The sequence below is a fragment of the Cupressus sempervirens genome, chromosome 3, assembly GCF_028749045.1.
Source record: "Cupressus sempervirens isolate cs-2001-9-10 chromosome 3, ASM2874904v1, whole genome shotgun sequence".
Lineage (NCBI taxonomy): Eukaryota > Viridiplantae > Streptophyta > Pinopsida > Cupressales > Cupressaceae > Cupressus > Cupressus sempervirens.
This window is the reverse complement of record NC_143120.1, coordinates 592,525,780-592,548,579: the sequence shown is the minus strand read 5'-3', so window position 1 is coordinate 592,548,579 and position 22,800 is coordinate 592,525,780. Positions and strand designations below refer to the sequence as shown.

General features: G+C 36.0%; 1 protein-coding gene across 3 annotated transcripts in view; it reads right to left on the bottom strand.

The window, feature by feature from the left end:
* Window positions 1-22,800, bottom strand: part of LOC149568059 (tRNAHis guanylyltransferase) — a 251,034-nt gene that overhangs the window by 126,625 nt on the left and 101,609 nt on the right. For all 3 annotated transcript variants that reach the window (XM_089821063.1, XM_089821064.1, XM_089821065.1), the window contains one exon: window positions 2,591-2,676. In XM_089821063.1, coding sequence (XP_089677189.1) covers window positions 2,591-2,676 — 86 coding nt within the window. Of the gene's footprint in view, window positions 1-2,590; window positions 2,677-22,800 lie in introns of those variants that run through there.

Here is a 22,800-nt window from a genome sequence, read left to right as displayed (position 1 = left end):
ATTTACATGGGTATCATGGAGTTCATGGAAACCATTCAGTTCATACAATATTATATTGTTCTCTGCAACTTGCTATCAGGACAGAACCCCTGGAACTCTCTGTTTTCGACACAACCCCAGAACAGACCTGTACCATTCAATCTGTAATTCAGTCATTCTTTCTCAAGCACCAGAGGTGACTTTAACCAGTTATAGTGGTAGAAAAATCTGAATTTGTAAGCCAAGGGATTGATTGGCTCAATCTGCAAGCTCTATTGTGTACACTCAACAAAATGACAGCTCCTAAAATTGATGACGGAAGACACAATCCTCAGCCAAATATAGAGGCAGAATACTTCCAATTAACAGTTAGATTCTCAGCTACAAGGCATCACAATTTAAGCACCGGAAATCATAGTTTTTTCCTTCATTGTACAGCAGCTGGGCTGAAGCAATTCAAGCAACAGTGCGAATACCAAGATATGATCTGAAAGCTGTAGTTGACTGTAATAAATTTTGAACTTAGCGTCTCAATTCAAATAACTTGCACATTGTGTTTTTGTATTGTCCCCACTAGAAAGGACAATATTATCTGCAAAACCAATGTTAGAATTTATACAATAATAAAATATATTTCACTATTCTACCCTCTATCTTAACCCAACCTTAAAGACGTCTCAACATCAAGATCAATAACCCTCTTAAGGATGCTTAGATCCCCAGTTACTTCTCCATCTTCTATGAAGTGCTCCCTTTAAGGTCCTTCCTAGAAGAGACTTTCTCTATCTAAGGCCTTTGACACATATGCATATGTTAACATCTATGGAATATTCCGGCCTTATAATTGAATTAAGATCACTCTCTTCCTAATGGAACTCTCTTGATCTTAAATCTTTAACTATTAAGTCATGTGTGCTATCCATTTTGAATTCCACCTTTATATATATATATATATATATAAAATCTACAAGTATGATTAATTAATATAAATAAATTCATAACTATAATTAAGAAGATATAAACCATAAACATACCTTTCTTACCTTCCTCTTTGCGTGGTCCATTTGGATCCTTATTTGACCCTTTTTCTTTATTCTTTCTTAAGAGTCGCAACCTTTCATAATAGAAATATTTTGAAAAGTCACAACACTTCATAGTTATAATCCTTTCGAAAAGTCGCAACACTTCATAATCAAGATCCTTTAGAAAAGTCCAAACAATTTATAATTACAATATTTTTCAATAGTCACAACTATTCATAATATGACCCTTTAGAAGGTTCACATCCTTTCAATATTATTGATACCTTTTCAAAAAGTCACTTTCTTATTTTCTTCATTATATTCCTCTTTCATTTTTCCTTTTTGAACTCCTTTCTTCTCCTCTTCCTTTTTTCCTCCTCTCTAAAATAAACTCTCCTCCCTTTTATATCTTATTTTGAAGGAGTCATGTCTATTTGTTAAATATCTCTTGACTTTTCATTAGATTTAGTTAATTTATATTATTCTATGTTATATTATTTATTTACTTAATTATTTGTGTTTATTTTATTTATTATTAAATTCTATTTATAAAGTTAACATACTTTCTACAATATTGTCTCTTGTATTTAATTTTCTTTCTTTCTTTACTCATTGAAAATTTATTATTTTCTAATTATTTAACATATTCTACTAAATATTATTTTATTAATAACATAGATTAAATAATTATTAATTCCTTGTTTTATATTTTAGTATTAGTTTTAATGCACCTTTATTATTTATTTAAAACATTGTATTATCTAATTATTATTAAAATTCTATCTTAAAATGGGGATATGACAGTTTTTTCATGCCAAGTCAGTTATTGTGATTCGATACACTCAAAGAAACTATTCAGAAAACAAAGAACAGATGAAGTAGTTTATATTCAGTTAAATCAAGCACAAAGAACTACTATGAAATTAGTGGTCAGTTCATTTCACATCTCTACTTGCAACATTTTCAAAAAAGATATAGGAAGGTTATTAAAAATAATAGATGACAAAAAATAAAAACAGAACAGCTGAAGTATTCTACATATTAGTAATTACAGTAGCTAGCATCATCTTTTTCATATTCTAGGTGAAGTTCTCATTAAACTCATTGTATAAACTATGTTAACAACACAAACATTTTTATAATTATAGTACAAGCATCCAAAGAAAACTACATATTAGTGCTTCTTGACCCATATTTTGTAAAACATTAAATGAATAAAAAGTAGAATCTTAATGTATGAGTTGATAAATTAAAGAAACCTTTGTGAGCATAGGTTGATGAAAGAATCAGTACATTGACAAGATTAAAAGCATTGTACAGGAAAGTTTTTTCTATAATTGATTGAATTCACAGATGTGCATAAACTAGGAAGTAAAAGTCGGCGTTCCTTCTTTATGGAGTAAAAAGAAATTAATCACTTGAAAATTTTTGGATGGTTTCCAAAATAATACGTATGAACAAGCCTTGGGCTCTTAAATGGTCTTGATAAGAAGGGATTGGAAAGAAAAACAATATCTGAAATCAAGAAAAAATAATAGTTAACCAAAATGCAAAGAATTGTCTTCAAATTAACCATCCAAAATGCATACCTTCAAACGGTTCTGAGCATCTTGAGGGCTCTTCCCTGACTTTACTAACATCCAAAAACAGGTATTATATTGATTATTTATGTGGCCTGCAAAACAGATTTTTATAATGCCATAATTAATAATGTTACACACATGCTACACCGTTACCCTTGGTTTCTTTCCAACAACTTTGCAAAATAATATGAGAAACTGTAGAATGGCAAAAATCAATATTCATCCTTCATTTGATAACTGAAGTTGGCGTGTTTTCATGAGAGCTTGTGTCGATTGAAGATATGCACATTTTTTTCATTAACATTGTGAGACTATAAACTGTTATTCATTTGAATAAAATTTACTTGTCAATTTATCAATAGCATATACTGCACAAATGAGATGCCTGAAGGGCATATCATAATTATTATTGAAATCAATCAATTAGACTATCATGGCTAGTAACAGTGAACAGGTATACATCTCTTAGGCAAATATTTAGTAGAATATTGTGCAAAAGTTAATCCAAGGTAAAGAAGAAACTGGGAATCTACTAACACAGCATGTGATGTTTTTAGTCTTATACCAAACACTAATAATGATAAAATAAATGAGAGGAGGAACAGAAAAGATTTAATCATTGAAACCTAGAATGTTTGCAGCAGTTTTTAAGTCTGATGCATTTCTATCAAGTATCAGCTGCACGATTTATGCTTAAAGTGAATAAAAGTTAGAATTTCAAGTCTCGTCACTATCTTACTTGGGTGTCAATACAAAGCCAAAATTATATTTCAAAGATATCTCTTCTATGTTATCCAGAACGACACATTTCAGCCATTCAAATCTAAACTTTCTTCCAGAAACAAAGGGCTGTTTTGAGTAAATGATTTTCTTCCCAATGAGGCTGCAGCCTCTTCTCAGACTAACAACCTCTCAGTATCCAAATCTGAATACTTGAGTAGCAGTGTCACAAGAAATGCCAGAAACATGCAAGGAAAATCTGGAACAGTTCATATAGTTACAAACCAGAAGAATAATCACCAAGCACATCTCCCAATAACAAGAGAAATGGTTTTTACAAAAACATAAAGATACCAAAAAAGGATCCCTTTTTCTATTTATGAAATGAAGGAAAGCATCTGGCTTCCTAAAGAAAACCCGTCATGTAAACTCTCTCAAAGTTTGAAGAGCTCCTAAGAATTCTTACAACCTCTAAAATCAACAGTGCTTTGTGAAAGACATGATGGAAGAGCTAAATGAGTTCAGACGAAGAAAAGAAATAACCACTTAAGTATCACCTCAAACATATACAGCACTGCTGTACATATTTATAGAATTAGCAGCCACATGGTAGAAGAAGATATCACTGATATAGACGATCATTCAAAATATATAAACTGCCATGTTGGACATGTCATTTCCATTAAGGGACAAAAAATCTAGTTAATGTGTCTCCTAGTCTACAAACTTTGCAGAATAAACTCTAATGTTATACATGCTCTATTTTATGGGTGGATTCCCTTGTAATGTTTGTTTTATTACTCTTTCTATCCTTCATGCAATCTCATCAAATAGATGCTTGAGTTGAAATTATGTGTTGGAATATGGATGAATGTTGCAGATAGAAAGAATCACCCAAGTGTGCATTAGCTTTGTTGCAATTATTTTCTGCTTCTTCACATACCCCTGATACTCCTTGTGGGCTTTAAGATCTTCATACGTTCATTGTCCTCCCTATACACATGCTCACCACTTCTTTGGTCAGATTTGAAGATAAGATATGATAAATTTATTAATGTCCAACGTGAGACCATGAGGGTCTAAGGGACTAGAAAACATACAATAAAGGCAAAGCCTGTAGCAGTGTAATGTTCCCATTATAAAATAAATTATGTATCAAACTATTGTTAATGGGCCAATTGATTTAATATATCTCAGACCCATTTTTACTTTTATTTCCGTAGTTTGTGTCGCCGTCAGCTATCTTTGTACACCCTCAAAAAGTTTTCCCGACGGGTATTTAAGCACGACTTGTAGGTAGTCTTTAGGTATGCAATTTTAGATTAATTTTTGTATTGCAAATTCCAATTGGGATTCTTTGTAGTTCGCCATTTCGGAAGTGAAAGATCTTCCCTATTTGGTTTGTTTCTGGTTTCGGTAGGATTCAACCCTCACCCTATTCCATTGCCTGTGACACTTCGCTTGGATCTAACAAGTCAGAGCATCATCTTACGGCATATATTAATGAAAGTTTCCTGTGTTCCACTCTCAATTCTTGTTGGTTTGTTTCAATATTGTACTAGCATTGTTGGTATCTCTAGCAAATACAATCACTTGTACGAACGTGTCTAAGTATAGCCTGAATATTTGGCAGAACAAATCCCTTCATCCCTCACGGCATTACACCCTCTGTACTCTTTCCACACCCTTGCTTCCATCATACGGATTGCTTCTTGCACTATATGGTCTTCTTGCCCACCGTACGGCCTTGCACCGTATGGCCCACCCTCAACTTTCTACCGTACAGCATCCCTAACATACAGCATCCTCCCACCTTGTCCGTATGGACACTGAGATCGTACGACTCTACCATTGCCTCTTTTCGACATACAAAACCAGAAGCCTTGCATCCTACCGTACGTCCATCACCTACTAACCTCCACACATCGTACAACACTATTATACGGATTCACAATCACCCCCCACACCTCCATACAGTTTCATCCATTGGCACGTACAGCCATTTTTCCCACCGTACGGACCATGGCCTCTCCATTCATTTGTCTGGTATCATACCTTGTAGTTAACATTTTGGGTCGAATTCAAAGGTGGAACATTATAGTGGTATCAAAGTGCTTCAATCCTACCAGCCTATGAACGGTGAATGAGAATTTATAGTCGAAAGAGAAAGAGGACACATTCCGTTTATAGAATGGTTGTCGAACCGGAGCCAACAGCTGCCGAACTCGTGGCACTACTGAGAGAACTTGCCAAGAATCAAGCACAAATCATTGATACTTAGCGACTCATGGAAAAGACTCTCAAAAAGTTGGCAAACAATAAAATATCCGGAGAACAAAATGGTCACAATGCGGACTTGGTGTCAAGTAAATCAAATCCTCATCCAGCATGCTCTCGACCTTCCATGTCTTTTTCCCCACGGACAGAGGCACCACACGGAGGGAAACAACCAACCTTTGAAGAGATGCAAGAACAACTAAGATAAGATTGAAAGAATGCCAAATTTGAGGAAGATATATCCTACAAAGATTACGTAGATCTGAGAATGAGATATTCGGGAGGCAGAAAACAAGGGTATTTTAACAATGATCTCAGAAAAAGTTGAGTAAAGTAAATCTATCTCCATTTGACGGATTCGGATCCATAACTGCGCAAGCGTGGGTAATGAAGGCCAATACTTACTTCCAGCTTAAACCCATGCCAGAAGAAGACACAATTAAATTTGCAGCACTGCACTTGGAAGGAGTTACGCATGAATGGTGGAATCACGGCACCATCACACTGGGGCATAATCAAATAAATACTTATACAGAATTCAATTAGAGATTGATAGATCGATTTGATGGTAAAGAGCCGAAACTCAATTTCAAAGATTTGGCACAGCTGAGACAAAATGGATCGGTTGACTAATACATTGTGAAATTTTAGAAACTTTTTGTTTTGGTCACAGACATTTTCGGAAGAAGACGGGTAGTGCTCTTCATGGACGGACTGACAGAACCATTGAAAGGTTGGGTAAAGGGATTCAATCCTACCACCCTATTGGAGGCCATTAAAAAGGCACGAAGTATGGCATCATCATCGACATCATCCTCTCAAACCTACTCACAACCCAAACCACTGGCATTTCCAAGAGACAAAGATAATAAACCTCCACCCAGGAAGCCGTCATTAGACGAAGCAACCAGACAGGAACTCCGAAGGAAGAAATTATGTTTCAACTACAAGGGACCTTGGGAACCTGGCCACAGATGCCTCGGAAAAGGGAAAATTCACTACATTCAAGTCGTGTCCGATGATGAGGACAAATAGGAAGAAACACTCACCGAAGACAACCAACAGCACGACAACACCAACATGGTTAGTCTGAACCATACAAAAAGGATTGTAACGTTGATACGACGCGGAGGGACTATCGCCCTAGCCGGTAGACCGAGGTCCATAGTTTTTCGTGTACGGGGAACCCTTCAAGGAAAAAGGGATATGGTGATGCTTGACAGCGGAGCCACCCTAAACTTCATAAACTCATCTCTGGTGAAGCGAAGAGGTCTACCTACGGAGACGCATGCAGGATTTCAGGTCAAGGTTGCCAGAGGGACTCTTCTGCCCTACACACACCTTGTTCCTCAGTTAAGTATCACAATGGTGAATTACACAATGACCGAGCATTTCTTCATAGTGGACCTTGATGACATGTAGGTTATTTTGGGCATACAGTGGATGGAGACACTTGATGAATACACTCAGAGTTTCAAACGGATGGACTTCACTTTTGTTGTCAATGGAAAGAAGGTTGTTCTCCACAGAATGGCAAATGAGGGTCCGAAAGAAGTTTCTACACATCGGATGGAAGCAATTTTTCGACGTGATGACGTTGCATGGGCTTCACATTGTTTTGTCTCGATGGAACCTATAAAGGGGCATCAGACACCTCCACAGGATGATGATCTCTAGGATATTTTGAATAAACATGATAAAGTTTTCATTGACATTCCTCCTGGCATACAGCCTCATCGAGGGTTTGAATATACTATCGAACTGGAAGCAAGAGACAAGACGGCCATAACCACACTATACCGCCATCACAAAAAATTCAAAGATAAGATCGAAAAGACGATTCAGGAACTACTAGAGAAAGGATGGATCCATCCTAGTTCTAGCCCTTTTGCGTCATCTGTGGTATTGGTCAAAAGGAAGGACGGGACAATGCGCATGTGTGTGGACTACCGTGTGTTGAACAAAAAAAAAACAAAGAATAGATATCTCATTCCTCGAATAGATGAGTTGTTGTATGAATTGCATGGTGCAGTCTTTTTTTCGAAAATAGATCTCCGTTTTGGATACCATCAAATCTACATGCGGGAGGAAGACAGAAAAGACGGCTTTTCGTTGTCACTACGAGCATTATGAGTTTTTGGCCATGCCATTCAAATTGACAAATGCACCTGCTACATTTCAATCATGCATGAATCACATCTTCAACAAACAATTGCGTAAGTACTTATTGGTATTTTTTGATGATCTTCTTATTTATAGCAGGACATGGGAGGAGCACCTGAAGCACTTGGAGGAAGTCCTAAGGATCATGGAGGAACAGTCTTTGTTCACCAAGCAATCAAAGTGTGAATTCAATATGACAGAGATATTGTACCTGGGGCATGTTGTCAGAAAATATGGAGTTCAAGTTCATCAGGAGAAGATTCAGGCTATCCTTGATTGGCCTCCCCCAAAATCACTCTCGGAATTGCGAGGATTTTTCGGACTATGCAGTTATTACCAGAGGTTCGTTAAAGGATTCTCTCAGCTCAGCACACCCTTAATGGATCTTACAAGGAAGGGGTCTTTCCAATGAAATGAAAAAGCACAACTCACTTTTGATAAGCTGAAAGAGGCAATGAGCACTTGTCCCGTACTTGCATTACCTGATTTCACTCAACCATTCATTTTGTAGTGCGATGCATCCAATCAAGGCATTAGCGCAATACTAATGCAAGATAGACACCCCATAGCTTATGAGAGTAGGAAGATTACACAAACGGAACGCTTATATTCTATCTACAACAAAGAAATGTTCACCATCGTGCATGCACCAACCAAGTTTCAGGAGTATATGGTGGGTGCCAAGTTTGTCGTCCATACAGATCACAACAGTTTGAGATATTTTCTAGAGCAACAGGATTTGAACGAGAGGCAACAAAAATGGGTAATCAAGGTTCAAGCTTTTGTCCAGGAAACCCATCATCTGCTCACTAAACCAGATTTCAGCTGACTAGAATGCACATTTGTTAGTAGAATATTCCAAAAACACAATTGCTTGCAAGCTAATGGATGGTAATACCCAGGATGATCGGTACAAAGTGGTGGATGACATTATCTACTATAAGAATCGGATATTTTTAGTACCGGCATCCAAATTGAAGCACAAAATCTTGAAGGAAGTACATAACTCACCCTTGGCAGGACACTCAGGTTTCCTCAAAACTTACAAAAGTCTCTAAGAGAGGTTTTCATGGAAAGGACTTAAAGGTGACGTGTTGCACTATGTAAGAGAGTGTGTAGTTTGCTAGCGGAACAAATTTGAGCATACTCTACCTGTCAGGTTACTGCAACCTCTGCCAATTCCATAACATAAGTGGGAAAGTATCTCGATGGATTTCATAACGGGGCTTTCCAAGGTGAACGGAAAGGATTGTATTTTCGTGGTGGTTGACAGATTGACAAAGTACACACATTTCTTCACCATCCCCTCATATTTTCAAGCCGCACAAGTTGGCGATCTATTTCTTAGAGAAGTCTTTCGTCTGCACAAGTTACCCCGAAACATTGCTAGTGATTGGGATGGGCGATTCATCAGTATCTTCTGGACAGAACTGTTTCGGATGACAAGGACAGAATTGTCACCAAGTACTAGTTACCACCAGTAGACAGACGGACAAACGGAGATTGTGAACAAATGGCTCAAAGGTTACCTTCAGAACTACGTTTCGACACAACAACGGGTGTGGGTCAAATGGATATATCTAGGGGAATATTGCTAAAATACCACGTACCACATGTCCATCGAAATGGAACCATTCAAAGCTCTATACGGATACGTACCCCTTTCCTTCATCGACATAGTTATGGGTGACAATCGCGCACAAAGGGCGAGGGACTAGCTTCAAGAGGGACAGGACATACTGAGATGCTTGAAGGAAAACTTACAGCGGGCACAAAATCAACAGAACAGACATAGAATGGAGAGGAGTTTCTAAGTAGAGGACTTAGTCTATCTCCGGCTCCAACAATATTGACAATCTTCTTTGAAGAAAAAGCGAAAAGAAAAATTGAAGCCACAATTTTATAGCCCCTATCGCGTAATTCGTCACATTGGTGAAATCGCATACGAGCTGGAACTTCCAGAGGGAAGCCGTATTCATTACGTTTTTCATGTTTCATGCCTAAAGAAGGTTGTAGGACAGAACATCACGGTAGCCACAGATCTCCCACCACTCAATGAAAAAGGAAAGCTCATATTAGAACTAGCCGGGATCATCAAAGTACGTGAGAAGACTCCGCAGAACCACACGGTGAAGGAATATTTGGTGCGTTGGAAACACTTGCCATTGGACGACACGATGTGGGAGGGCAAGCACATTCTCCAGCACCTAGCATTGCATTTGCTTGAGGACAAGAAAAATTTGGGACGGGAGTACTATAATGTTCTTGTTATAAAATAAATTATGTATCAAACTATTGTTAATGGTCCAATTGATTTAATATATCTCGGACTCATTTTTACTTTAGTTTCCGTAGTTTGTGTTGCCATCGGCTATCTTTGTATACCCTCAGAAAGTTTTCTCGACAGGTATTTAAGCACAACTTGTAGGTAGTCTTTAGGTATGCAATTTTGGATTAATTTTTGTACTACGAATTCTAGGTGGGATTCTCTGTAGTTCGCCATATCGAAAGTGAAAGATCTTCCCTATTTGGTTTGTTTCCAATTTTGGTGGTATTCAACCCTTACCCTATTTCGTTGCTTGTGACACTTCGCTCAGATCTGGCAAGTCGGAGCATCATCTTATGGCATATATTAATGAAATTTTCCTTTGTTCCAATCTCTATTCTTGTTGGTTTGTTTCAATATTGTACTGGCATTGTTGGTATCTCTAGCAAATACAATCACTTGTCAGATGTATCTGAGTACGGCCTGAATATTTGGCGAAACAAATTCCTTCATCCCTCACGGCATTACACCCTCTGTACTCTTTCCACACCCTTGCTTCCATCATAAGGATTGCTTCTTGCACCGTACGGTCTTCTTGCCCACTGTACAACCTTGCACCGTATAGCCCACCCTCACCTTTCTATTGTACAACATCCCTAATGTACGGCATCCTCCCACCTCATTCGTACGAACATTGAGATCATATGGTCCTACCATTGCCTCATGTCGCCATATAAAACCAGAAGCCTTGCATCCTATCGTATGTCCATCACCTACTAACCTCTACACGCCGTACAACACTATCATACGAATTCACAATCAACCCCCAAACCTCCATACAGTTTCATCCATTGGCACGTACGGCCATTTTGCCCACCGTACAGACTACGGCCTCTCCATTCATTTGTCTGGTGTCATACCTTGTAGTTAACATTTTGGGTTGAATTCAAAGGTGGAACATTACAAGCGGGAGCACCAAACAGTGTCCGTGTAATGCCCACCCCTAGTTTACTTTTCATATTATATTGCCAAATTCTTTTAGGCCAGCTTTATGGTTATGTTTTGATGATTAGTGGTATTTGATTCCAGATTGTTTGGATGTTATTTCATACTTAGTTGATTTATGTGATGGGCTACTTGGTACTCGGTTATTTCATGTGTACATGATTATTCTTTCGATGATGATACTTGTATACAGTGATTTCAGTTATTTCATGATGATAGTTAGATGGATGGTTTATGTGCAGTTTCTATGGTTACCCCATACTTGCATGTGTATGGTGTACTTGTATGTTTTACTTTATGATTGACGTTTCTAATGTGGTTGAGGGAGGGAGTCATAGTCACCTACTAATCGGCATCTACACAATGCACCACTCCTTGCCATTGTCTGTCTAGTTTAGATTATATGTGTATGTACATGCTCAGATTTTATGCAGATTGCAGGTACCGGACATCGACTTCCCTGAATTGCCAGGATGAGCGTGCCCTATCGCAGTATCTCAATAATAAAAGAGGGGAGATAATTCTAAGTCCAAATCTTAACCCTAAGTCAATTGTCCTAGAAAGTAGGACATGTATCTATGTTTTACCCTTCCAATTTCATCAAGTGACATGAATTTGTGATTTTGACCTTTGCGTTTGTTTTTGTATTTTGTTCTTTATGATGGGTTTTCGTAACTAGTTTTGTGGGTTTGTGAAGATTTTCAATTATAATTAAATCAAATTAAAAGATCATTTAATGAAAATTTTATAAAGAAAAATCAATATTTAATTAATTGAGGAATTAATTAAATAAAAGAATTAAAACTAAAGTTCTAATTTTGCTGTAATCATATTTATTTAATTTAATAATAATATATTTAGAAGTTTCATTTTTATAATAAACTCTAAATATTATTATTAGTTAAATTAATAAATATTTTATTAAAGACGTCTTGTGATTTAATAAGAGAGAGAAGGAATTAATTTAATAAAGTTTATTTTAATTAAAATGCAAAAAGCTTGCGTGTGAAATCAAAATAAAATAAAATAATAATAATAATAAAAAGGTTTTGCACGATTACAAAACCGAAACCTTAAAGTGAGAAAGCTCTTTATTAAGAAATTAGAGCTCATTTCTCCAGACACAGATTTGGAGAAGCCAATTTTCGAGAAGAGGGTTTTCGAAAGAAAGGGAATTTGCTTGCGAGCTCCGTGCACCTGTTTGTTTACCATCATATCCAAGTAGGATCTTGTGGATTTTGTGCAGTAGTTTCTTTCCTTGAAATATTTGTCTTCTTCATGTCTGAATGGAATTGTTTTCAGAATTTAATTAGGTTGAAACCCTTGTTTGTGAATTTATTGTTCTTCGTTTCGGAAACATCTATAAATGGATTGAAGATTGGAAACTTTTGTTTTGTAAGTTTAGAGATTTGTATTTTGATTTGTGTAGGGTTTGGAAAAGAGATCAAAATTTGATATACCAAATTCGATTGGTTGTTCGTATTTTTCCTATTAGATCTATTATGTAAATTGATTTTAAAAATATATATTATATTAAATTAAAATAGTGAATAAATTTACTGTGATAATTTTATATATATATATATATATATATATATATATACATATAATAGGTTTTTTTGAAAATTACCAATTAAAAAAAATTGGATTCAGCGATTTTAATGGAGGGGGTAATTGTTTTATGTTTTTATAAAACATATTATAAAATAATATATATTAAAAAACGAAAGAGGCTGTGACCTCCCCACTCACCCCCCCCCCCCCCCCCCCCACACCCCCCCAACTGCGATGGCAGGTCTCGCTGCCATAGCAGCGGACACTGCCAAGGCAGCGAGTTGCCAAAGCAGCCAGGCCATACTTTGGCCTCCCTAGTTTTGGGGTATGTGATATAATCACATTTAGGCTTTTTTTTAAATTTTGTTAATTAATGTTTTTAGAATATGTAAATATTAATATTATTAAAAGTATTAATATTATTATTATCATTATTGTTATTGTTATTGTTATTATTTAATAATTATTATATTATTTAGTATAATGTTATTAATATAAATATAAATATATTATTTTATTAATATTTTGATAATTGTTATTATTAATGATTTAATAATAGTTAATAATATTTTAATAATAATATTTAATTATAAGGTTGTAAATATATTTTATAGAATTAAATTTGAATTAATAGTTTTTTTTCATAATTATATTTTTTTAGAGAAAAAATGTTTCCTATTGAAATTTGTTGAGTAGATTTCTTTTGGACTCAAAAGACCTTAGCAAATCTAAGACTTAAATAAACAAAAACGTGAACCCTATTTGTAAATCGAAATCTTATTTTTTCAAAACCAAACGAATGATGAAACTACACTTGATGAAATGTATGTTGTATTGTATGATTGGGGTTCGGGTTTTGACTTAGTACTTTGACCAATCAGGATGTTTACCAAAGGCTTGGGGGTTTTTGTTCTATGATGATGTTTTGTATACGATCTTTTATACCTGACCATTGTGATGTAGTAACGTATTTTCTATGATGAGTTTGATCAGATGTTTGTAGTGCTTTCTAGTCTCTTGTGTAGAACTGAGGTGAATGGTGTGGCTTTTCTAGTGTAACCTTTGAATTTTTATCAGTTATCTTCAGGTGCTCTCCAATTGCTTGTAAAGGATTGAGGTGAATACTATGTTTTATCTTTAGGTGCTTTCCAGTTGCTTGTAAACGACTAAGGTGAATATTGTGTTTTATCTTTAGGTACTTTCCACTTGCTTGTAAAGGACTAAGGTGAAAATTGTGATTTTTTAGTGGTACTTTTATGAGCCTAAGGTAGTTAATTTGTGTATGTTGGGAAGTGGCTTGCAATGGAGGCCGGAGCCCTAAAAAGGTTGCTTGGATAACCCATTATAAGTTGTTTTAATAACATTTCATTAAACGAGAGTAAAATGAATTAATAAGAGTCAGTGTTTTTCCTCGCCCATGCCTTAAGTGCTTGTACAGTCTAGGATGGAAGTCGAGAGGATGCTTGGTTCCGACCTTGCTTCATTAGTATGCCTTGTCTGTACAAAGGATACTGATGTCGCATAGAGACACTGGGGGGCGGAGTCCAGAAGGCTACCAGGGTAACCTTAAAGTTGGCTCATGCGATGACACTTGCCCACTTGCATTGTAGATTTCCTACGTGTCTTTGTTGCCACTGAGGTTTAGATGTTACTTGTGTCTTGGCACCTTTGAGATAGATTGCTATCAGGATTTCCTTGACCTAGATGTTGGTAATGATTTGTGGATTGATATCTATTTGGGACTTGAGACTATCTTCTCAACATGGTAGGAGTAGCCCATTTAGGTTCCATGAGGTCGGGTGGTAGTGCATTTTTCTTATACCATGGAGATCCGACAACTAGATGCCGATGTTGGATGTCTTTGTGTAGTTATTCCTTTCATTTTTGATATTGTGTTTTCTGATAGATGGTTTTTATTCTGTTGTATTGTATCCAAGTTTCAGAGATCTTATGAGATGATGTATTTTATTTATGATGTATATTATTTGAGCTTTTCATACCCTGTGACTTGTACAGTGGATGATTATGCATTCCCGTTATGTCAAGTGGCATCTTATGTAATTGTATATTATTTAAATAGATTTGTACTTGTGGTTATTCCATGATGTGGATTTTGGTTGTGTTATATTTTATATTAATAAACTTATGTGTGTGTGTGATTCAATGTCATGGAACCCTTAAGAGATGTAATCTGTTTTGGATAATTGTATGTATGTGAGATATTGCTTCCATTACATTATCTCTTGTTCTTATTATCTTTCAAAAAAAAAAAAAGTTTGGCAAACTTAGTGAAACTTTAGGTTAACTTCTTTTGGGTTCCCTGGTGGGGTGTTACAGTCCGTGAAAAGAACAAAGCAAGAAGAGACTAGGAAAACTAAATACTCCTCATAGGCGAGTAGTCCAGAACCAAAGGATAAGATCTGGGGTCAGGTTATAGCACAGATCGCATTGAAGAGCTACTAGAGGAATAGTGAAGTTTTCTAGTGCACCCACTACGATGTCTCACAGATCTAATGTGACCTAAAGGAGAACCGAGCGACCGCTTCTTTTCCCAGGCAAGAAACCTAGGTGTGAAGGAGGAGGTGATGAGCTAGGCTGAAACCTATCTCGATGAGAATAGAGTCTCAAAGGTATGGTCCCGAAGCCGCAAGACACCATTGATCAATGTAGCTGAAGAACGAGGAGATGGACATGCACTTGTTGAATAAGAAGTATAACCTCCCTCTTCTTATAGTAGGTAGGGCATCGAAAAAAAAATAGGTCTTCAACTCCACCTCCCCCAAGGAGCAGAGGCAGAAAATCCTATCCTCTCTGCCAATCTGGTGATCTGTTTGTATACACAACCGATGAGAACCCACTCTAAAAGCTCCCAGAGAAATGCAGAGGGCATGGGACTAGTGGAAAATGAGATACCAGGGATGCACAATAATCCCTGTCATGAAAAAATCATGTAGTACTTTGTACAAGAAGACATCCTCAGGCGAAGCCCCCCTAGAGGGTTACTCCAGGTCATGATAATATACTGCCTATAGATGTTGAACCTGACGTGCTCATTCAGTTCTTGCTAGGACGGAAGGAGGTAAGTGGGGGCATCTAGAGAGAATTGGAAAGGGGGAAGGTGGCTCATCCCAATCCCAATCAAACCAAAAGAGCAGGGGCATGGGCAAATGAACAACAAGCTTTGCCAGAAGGCTTGAAACGAGCAACCACCTCAAAACAGCAATAAGCCAAGTAAGAGTACATGTAATGACCCTCAATAGAGTCTACAAAGTTCTGAACCTCAATGGAGAAACCAAACCAAATCAAAAACAGCACCAAGTCTATAAAGATGTACCACAAACTCGACCAAGACAGTACTATGAGGAGTGGACAAACGACATCTGATAATGCATTTAAGGAGGGTCTGGACTCTCTCAACTGAAGCCCATTCAGACTCAAGGAGAGAGGGTGTAATAAACAGTTTTTCATAACAAAAACAAAGACAATCTATGTAAAGATTTTCCAACATTCATTGAATAGATAACTGAAATCCCTTTTCATTTGACATTAACTGTTTAAACAAATAACTGAAAATAACCATAACCATATCTAAAAATAACTAGTTTAACGATTATCTAAAAATAACCATAACCATATCTTGGAATATGCTATTTATTAAGTTCATAAAAGTTGTTGGAGCATTAGTTAACTCGAAAGGTAACACTGTAAATTCATAATGCCCACACCTGGTTCTAAATGCAATTTTGTGAATATCTTCGTCCTTAATACAAAGTTGGTGATATCCAAACCTTAAATCAATTTTTGAAAATATTGTTGTGCCTTTAACTTGATCAAAAAGGTCATCAATTCTAGGAAGTGGATACCAGTTCTTGATGGTAACCTTATTGAGCATTTTGTAATCTATGCATAATCTCATGGTTTTGTCCTTCTTCCTAACAAACAATACTGGAGCTCCCCATGGTGAAACACTGGGCCGGATCAATTTTTTTTTTAACTTATCTTGTAATTGTATTTGCAACTCCATTAATTCTGTAGTAGTCATTCGATATGGTGCTCGAGAAATAGGTTCTGCTCTTGGTATCAATTCTATGGTAAAATAAAATACTCGAGACAGTGGTAGACTGGTGAGTTCTTCAGGGAACACATCTTGATAATTCTTTATATATGGATATTTTTCTTCAAAATATTCCTTTGACTTTTCTTTGATTTCCCCATCTTCAAAAATGTAGTCATCTTCATATGTGGTGTTTATAGGATCTCTCATGTCTTCAACTCTTACTGCAAAAACTCACTGCATTTTCTTCCATATTTCTTAAGTTGCATGGCAAATATCTGCTTTGATTTAATTTCATGTTTAATCCCTATAATGCTTGTAGGTCTACCTTGATCATCCAAACAATCTACAGTTTTGGAAAGACAATCCACCTTGGCCTTTTGCTCACTGAGCCAATTAATGCCTATAATAATGTCATAAGACCCAAGAGGTGCTACATACAAATTCAATTCAGTGAAGAAATTTGGAAAATCAACCTGAGCCTCAAACAGACAATACTCTACCTTAGCCCTTGACTGGTTTGCATATTCCATTGTCCATGGTTTTTCCATAAAACTAGATCTCTTTGGAAATCTACTTAATAATTTAGGCCATATAAAACATTCAGAAGCTCCAGTATCAATTAAAATAGAGACAGGGTTCCCGTAGATCTTACTCGGAGTTTCAATCGGGCCTATCTGTTGTTCTACTTGTCTATAATCCAAAGCTGCGTGGATTCTTTGTTGATAAACATGTTGTTGTTGTGGAAAAGGTGGTCGGTGCGGCTAATTGCTGTTGGGTTTGACAAGGCATTTTCTAACATAATGATCTCCCCCACAATTGTAACATCTCAAAGGTGGCCCCTTCTTTTTGTTACTCTTATTATTTTTACTTGTACTGAAATTACTTTTAAAATCCTTAACTTCATTTCCTTTTGATTCTGACTTGCTATGCTTGAAATCCTTAAACTGTTTTTTCTGAGATCCAGTATCTGCACCTTTTGCATTCTAGTTTGTTTTCTTTCCTTTTATTATCCCGAATGGAGTCATCCTTCTTGATTTTGTATTCCTGTCAAACAACCTTCTCTAAAGCTTCTTCCATAGTTTAAGGAGTGAGAACATCAACTGCTCCTCCTATTATGTTATTCAGACCCATAATGAATTTCCTCACCTTCAGAGTTTTATTTTGCTAATATGGTGGTACATATTTCAATAGTTGGGTAAATTTCTCCCAGCACTTGTGTACAGTCATGTCTCCATGCTTCAGGTTTTGAAAATCCAGTAGTTTTTGGACATAGAAGGTTTGGGGTAGCTAGCGATTTCTAAAAATGGTTACAAATTTTTCCCAAGTAATCTCAATAGTTTTAATGTTTTGCTCAACTTTGGTGTTTCCCCACTAGGTTGCATTTTCTCCAATAAAGTGGTATATTACCCAAACCGCCTTTGAGATTTTTGAGAAGTTTCTAATTTCAAAATACTATTCCATTTCAGTCAACCAAGCCTCTGCATCCTCTCCGGATTCAGAACCGGCAAATTTAGGTGGTTTGATTTTCTTATTATCTATCAATAGATCAGCCACTATTTATTGATTTGTTTTTCAGTTTGAGTGGGTGAAGAGGTTTTCTTATTATATCCGGAGACTTTTGTCTCTGTTCTAATAGGAGGTGATGATTGTGTTTCCTCATGGTTATGCCCCATCTGGGCTGCCATCTCATTCATTATCCTTTCCATATTATCCAACTTCAGTTGCATTTCTTGCAAAATCTGAAGTAACAAATCAGTGGATGATTGTGTGTTTTCACGAACCATGTCATGATCTGCAACGTTCTCATTGCTATTTATTTTGTTTGTTTACTGGTTTAACCTGTGAATTTACAAAATTTGTGTCAATTTATTGTATCTACATATTTTTTAAGTGTACCTACAACAATTAAAAGAGTTTTGTGAATGCATATAACACATGAATTAAACCAATTTATTTAATTAACTTAATACTTTGCTGTTGCATTCATGGCAGCCTTATTTACAAAAATTTCCTCTACTGAGGATATTTACATTATGGAATCTAATCTTGCTTCTCAACATTCAGTTCTGACTCAAATTTGTACATATCTTGCACCATCCAGGATATATCGAAATGCAAAAGAGAGTTGCCCTAACAAGAGTTCCAGTTTGGAATTAGTTTGTTTCTATATGTTGCTTTACTAACAGGAGTCCACTTGACTCTTTTTTTCTTCATTCGTTGCAAGTCTTGATTTAGGGTTTCATTATCTTGGGGCATGGAGCAGCAAGTATAGTCAAATTTTGGCATTTTTTTAATTAAGAGAAGATGGGATGTCCAACTTTCTTGCGGGGTGTTTTACGTACTTGCATCCTATACAATTATTCTAAGAATTTTTCAGGTTTACATGGAAGGTAATGTGCCCTAGGTTCAATGTTGAACCCAGCGCTCTGATACCATATGTAACAAACGGTTTTTCATAACAAAAACAAAGACAATCTATGTAAAGATTTTCCAACATTCATTGAATAGATAACTGAAATCCCTTTCATTTGACATTAACTATTTAAACAATTAACTGAAAATTTAAATAACCATAACCATATCTGAAAATAACTAGTCTAACGATCATCTAAAAGTAATTATATTTATGATCATTTGAAATAACTAAATTAACAATTAAGTGGAAATAACTGTATTCATGATCATTTGAAATAATTAGATTAACAATTAACTGGAAATAACTGTATTTATGATCTTCTGAAATAACTTGACTAACAATTAACTGAAAATAACTAAATTATCGATTAACTTTCATTTCCACATACAAGTAAGTAAATGCTTATCAAGAAAATAAGAAAAGAACATACAAGTATCTTCCAGAGGGTCTTTAGCTGGTTGTGCAAGCCTCGGCTTTTGGTAAGAGAAGCATTGACATAGGCTTAACCTCCCAACCTCGGACCATACTTAGCCCCACACAATCTATTGAATTTGATAGGCCCTCCCTACCTCAGGATCGACGTTGGAATGTTCTTAGTCCAGCCACCTAAGCATCCTGGTGTTTAGAATGTCTACACGGTTATGAAACGGGCACGTCTACATAACCGGCACCACAGACATTAAGTGATCAATAGATGGAAGACACACCTTTAAACTACCTTGGCCAAGGATTTCTGATGGAATCAACGACCCGATCACCACCGCTCAACTTGACAATAGGTTACATTATTAGAGATGAGCATGAGCTATTAAGTAAGATTTATTTATTTTGATTTAAAATATCAAGTCTGATTTCACTCGCTTTATCCTTGCAGGATTTCATCTCACCTTTTCCGTGGCTAAATAGCAGGTGAATCCTAGGTGTTCGGAATTTCAGAACATCCGGCTCTGTTATATTAATTTATGGCAAATGGTTGCTTCTAGCATTTCACATTCTGTGATTAAAGACTTCCAGAAATAATTTCACTATATTTTAACTTCCATTGGTTAAACAATTTATGATTCCATTGGTTAAACAATCTGTGATTTGAGTAAAATAAAGATTGTAGAATTTGTTGTTTAATTCTATTCTCTATTGGCATGATGATTTATGAATCCATACTATGATTACTTGGCTTTCACTTGTCATGCAACAAAACTAAACTAAAAAGTTCAATCTATAAAATCGAAAACTGAACTTGATGCTATGAAATTCGATGTTTCTAAACAAGGAACTCAAATTGGAAGAATTGTGTTCAGCTGTTTCACATAACCTGGACAAGTCAAAAGTATTGCCTTGCTAGCACCCAGCTACTTCGCCACACCTTGCTTGCAATATCTAACACGGCTTCCACCAAATAGTACTCACGAATCTCCAGCAGAATGTCTGAATGGTATGAAATCGTGGGAAGAAAAGTGCAGATTGGTATTAGCAAAGAAATCAGCACAAGAAAATATGAGAAAGGGTGTTATGGGGAGGCGGAAATGAATATTGGAAAACGTAGCAAAGCAGGGTAGTCGGGTGTTTGAAAAAGATATCCGCCTTCTTCTCACAGCTTCAATTAAAAGGGGTAAGTCATGACTTCTTGGCTTTCGTAACATAAGAATATTTGTCAATTTATTATGCCAAGTGTTTAATCGGTTATAACCAAGGAAAGAATAAAAATGGAAAAAGATTTGGCAGGTTATAATTCAAATATTATTATAATTTATATTTACATATGTACATGTAAATATATTAGTGAGGTGGCATCGTTATATTATAAGAAAATAATTTAATGGTGTCACTTCATTTTTATATCTATATGTACATACATATATATATTATAATAATATGGTGAAAGATCATTTTAAATCCTCTGACGTACGTTTTATATTTTAACTCAATTATTTTATGTTTCTCCAATTATTTGTTTTAATAGCTCATGCGGTTCCCATGGATGTATCCTGTGTTCAAGTTGTTAAGTCCTTACCAAAGAAGTTTAAGGTCATACCTATCAATCCTGTTGACTAGACTAAGCCAGTATCCCATTCCAATGATCCCGTTTAGCAATGCTTCCCCCCCTTCATCTTCTCCTACAATCACCCATGAAAACACTTCCACCATAATAACAATTCCATAATAATTTTCATATAAACATTTAAAAGACTTTAAATTATTAACTATAATTCCAAAATCAAGCAACTACAAAACATCATATAACAGTTAATGGTTAACGACCATCTTCATTAAAAGTTAATACAACGGATATAAATAACTACCTACTTCACATGATCATGAAAGAAAAATCCGTAAAATCCGACGGTTATAAGCAAGTTTAAAATTAGGTTAAAATTTTGAGATGTAACAAAGGGCCCCCACACAATAGAGTCATGGAGGACGGTGGGTCTAACAATGAGTCCAAGAAAACACACACTAATATTGAGAGGGGTATGAATCAGTATAAGAACAATCTTTTCAATTTATAAAATTGCCAATCATAAGCCATAATAAAACCATCCTCACAAGCAAGATCTAGAAAAATTGACCATAAGATGCACACAAGATTCTACATGGAAATCCTTCAAGGAGAAAACCACAGCAAAATATTGCTTTTACAGAGAACTTACAATTTTGTAGGCACCAGCCCACAACAGACACCAATCCTTGCCAATGCGCACCAACTCAACAAGAGTCGCCAAAGTCCTTGGGCGACAAACTCCAAACTCTTGCACTAGCAAAGTAGAAGGCACCACACATGAAAACCAAGATGATTATAGAGTTTTCCAGTCTGCCCTAGATCACTTCAAAGTCTTCAGCAAGAGTTGCCAACAAATCTACCTTGGCCCTTTTTCTCTTAACCTTCCACTCAGCTCTACAATATGCTCTTCAAAGAATTGCTTACAAATCTTGACTGTCTTCACAAAAGTATGCACTAAGTCTGTTTCAATCGTCATCATATACACTTGCATAACTCATATGAATTTTCCCTCAAGATGAGATTGATTTAACCTAGTAAACCTTCTCACATATATGTCTGATTTTTCTTCATAAATATACTCCTTTTCTGCTCTTCATAGGAAATATTTTTAATTAACGGATATCAAATCAACTCCTCTTTGAATACCTTCCAAAGGCACCTTCTCACAAATCATTGCAACTCATCAAATCAGGCTGGTCAGCACAATAAAGATTTTATAATTTGAGAACTTCCTAACAGGCCGGCCAGTGCAGAATACTATTTATGTTTTTTTTCTTTGCATTAAAAATGCATGCTAGCTTTTGGCGGGTCAGCTCACACAGAAGGCCCTCAAAAATAAAATTAATTTGTAATTACTTAATTCTCCAAATTTGGCCCACCCAAAAAATATTTTAAATTACTTTGCAAATTAAAGAAACTAAATGTAACAGGTTGTCATAGCAGGAAAAAAATTGTATTTATTACATCTGATTTGCCCTTCATTATATATCCATTGCTTTGTTGTATATTTTGCTCTCCTACAAGTTTTTGATTCCATAACTATAGTTTTGCTCCAATATGTAACATCTTTGCTACTTCAACTTCTACTTTTAATAAACATCCATCATTTGACATCAATGACAAAATTCCAACAATCTCCCCCTTAGTTATTGACAGCTACTCTACTTGAATGCAACAAGATCAACAACTCCCCCTGATTGTTATGCTCCCCTAACTCAACTTCTCCACCTTGACATCAATCGAAAAGGGTATCTAGGGC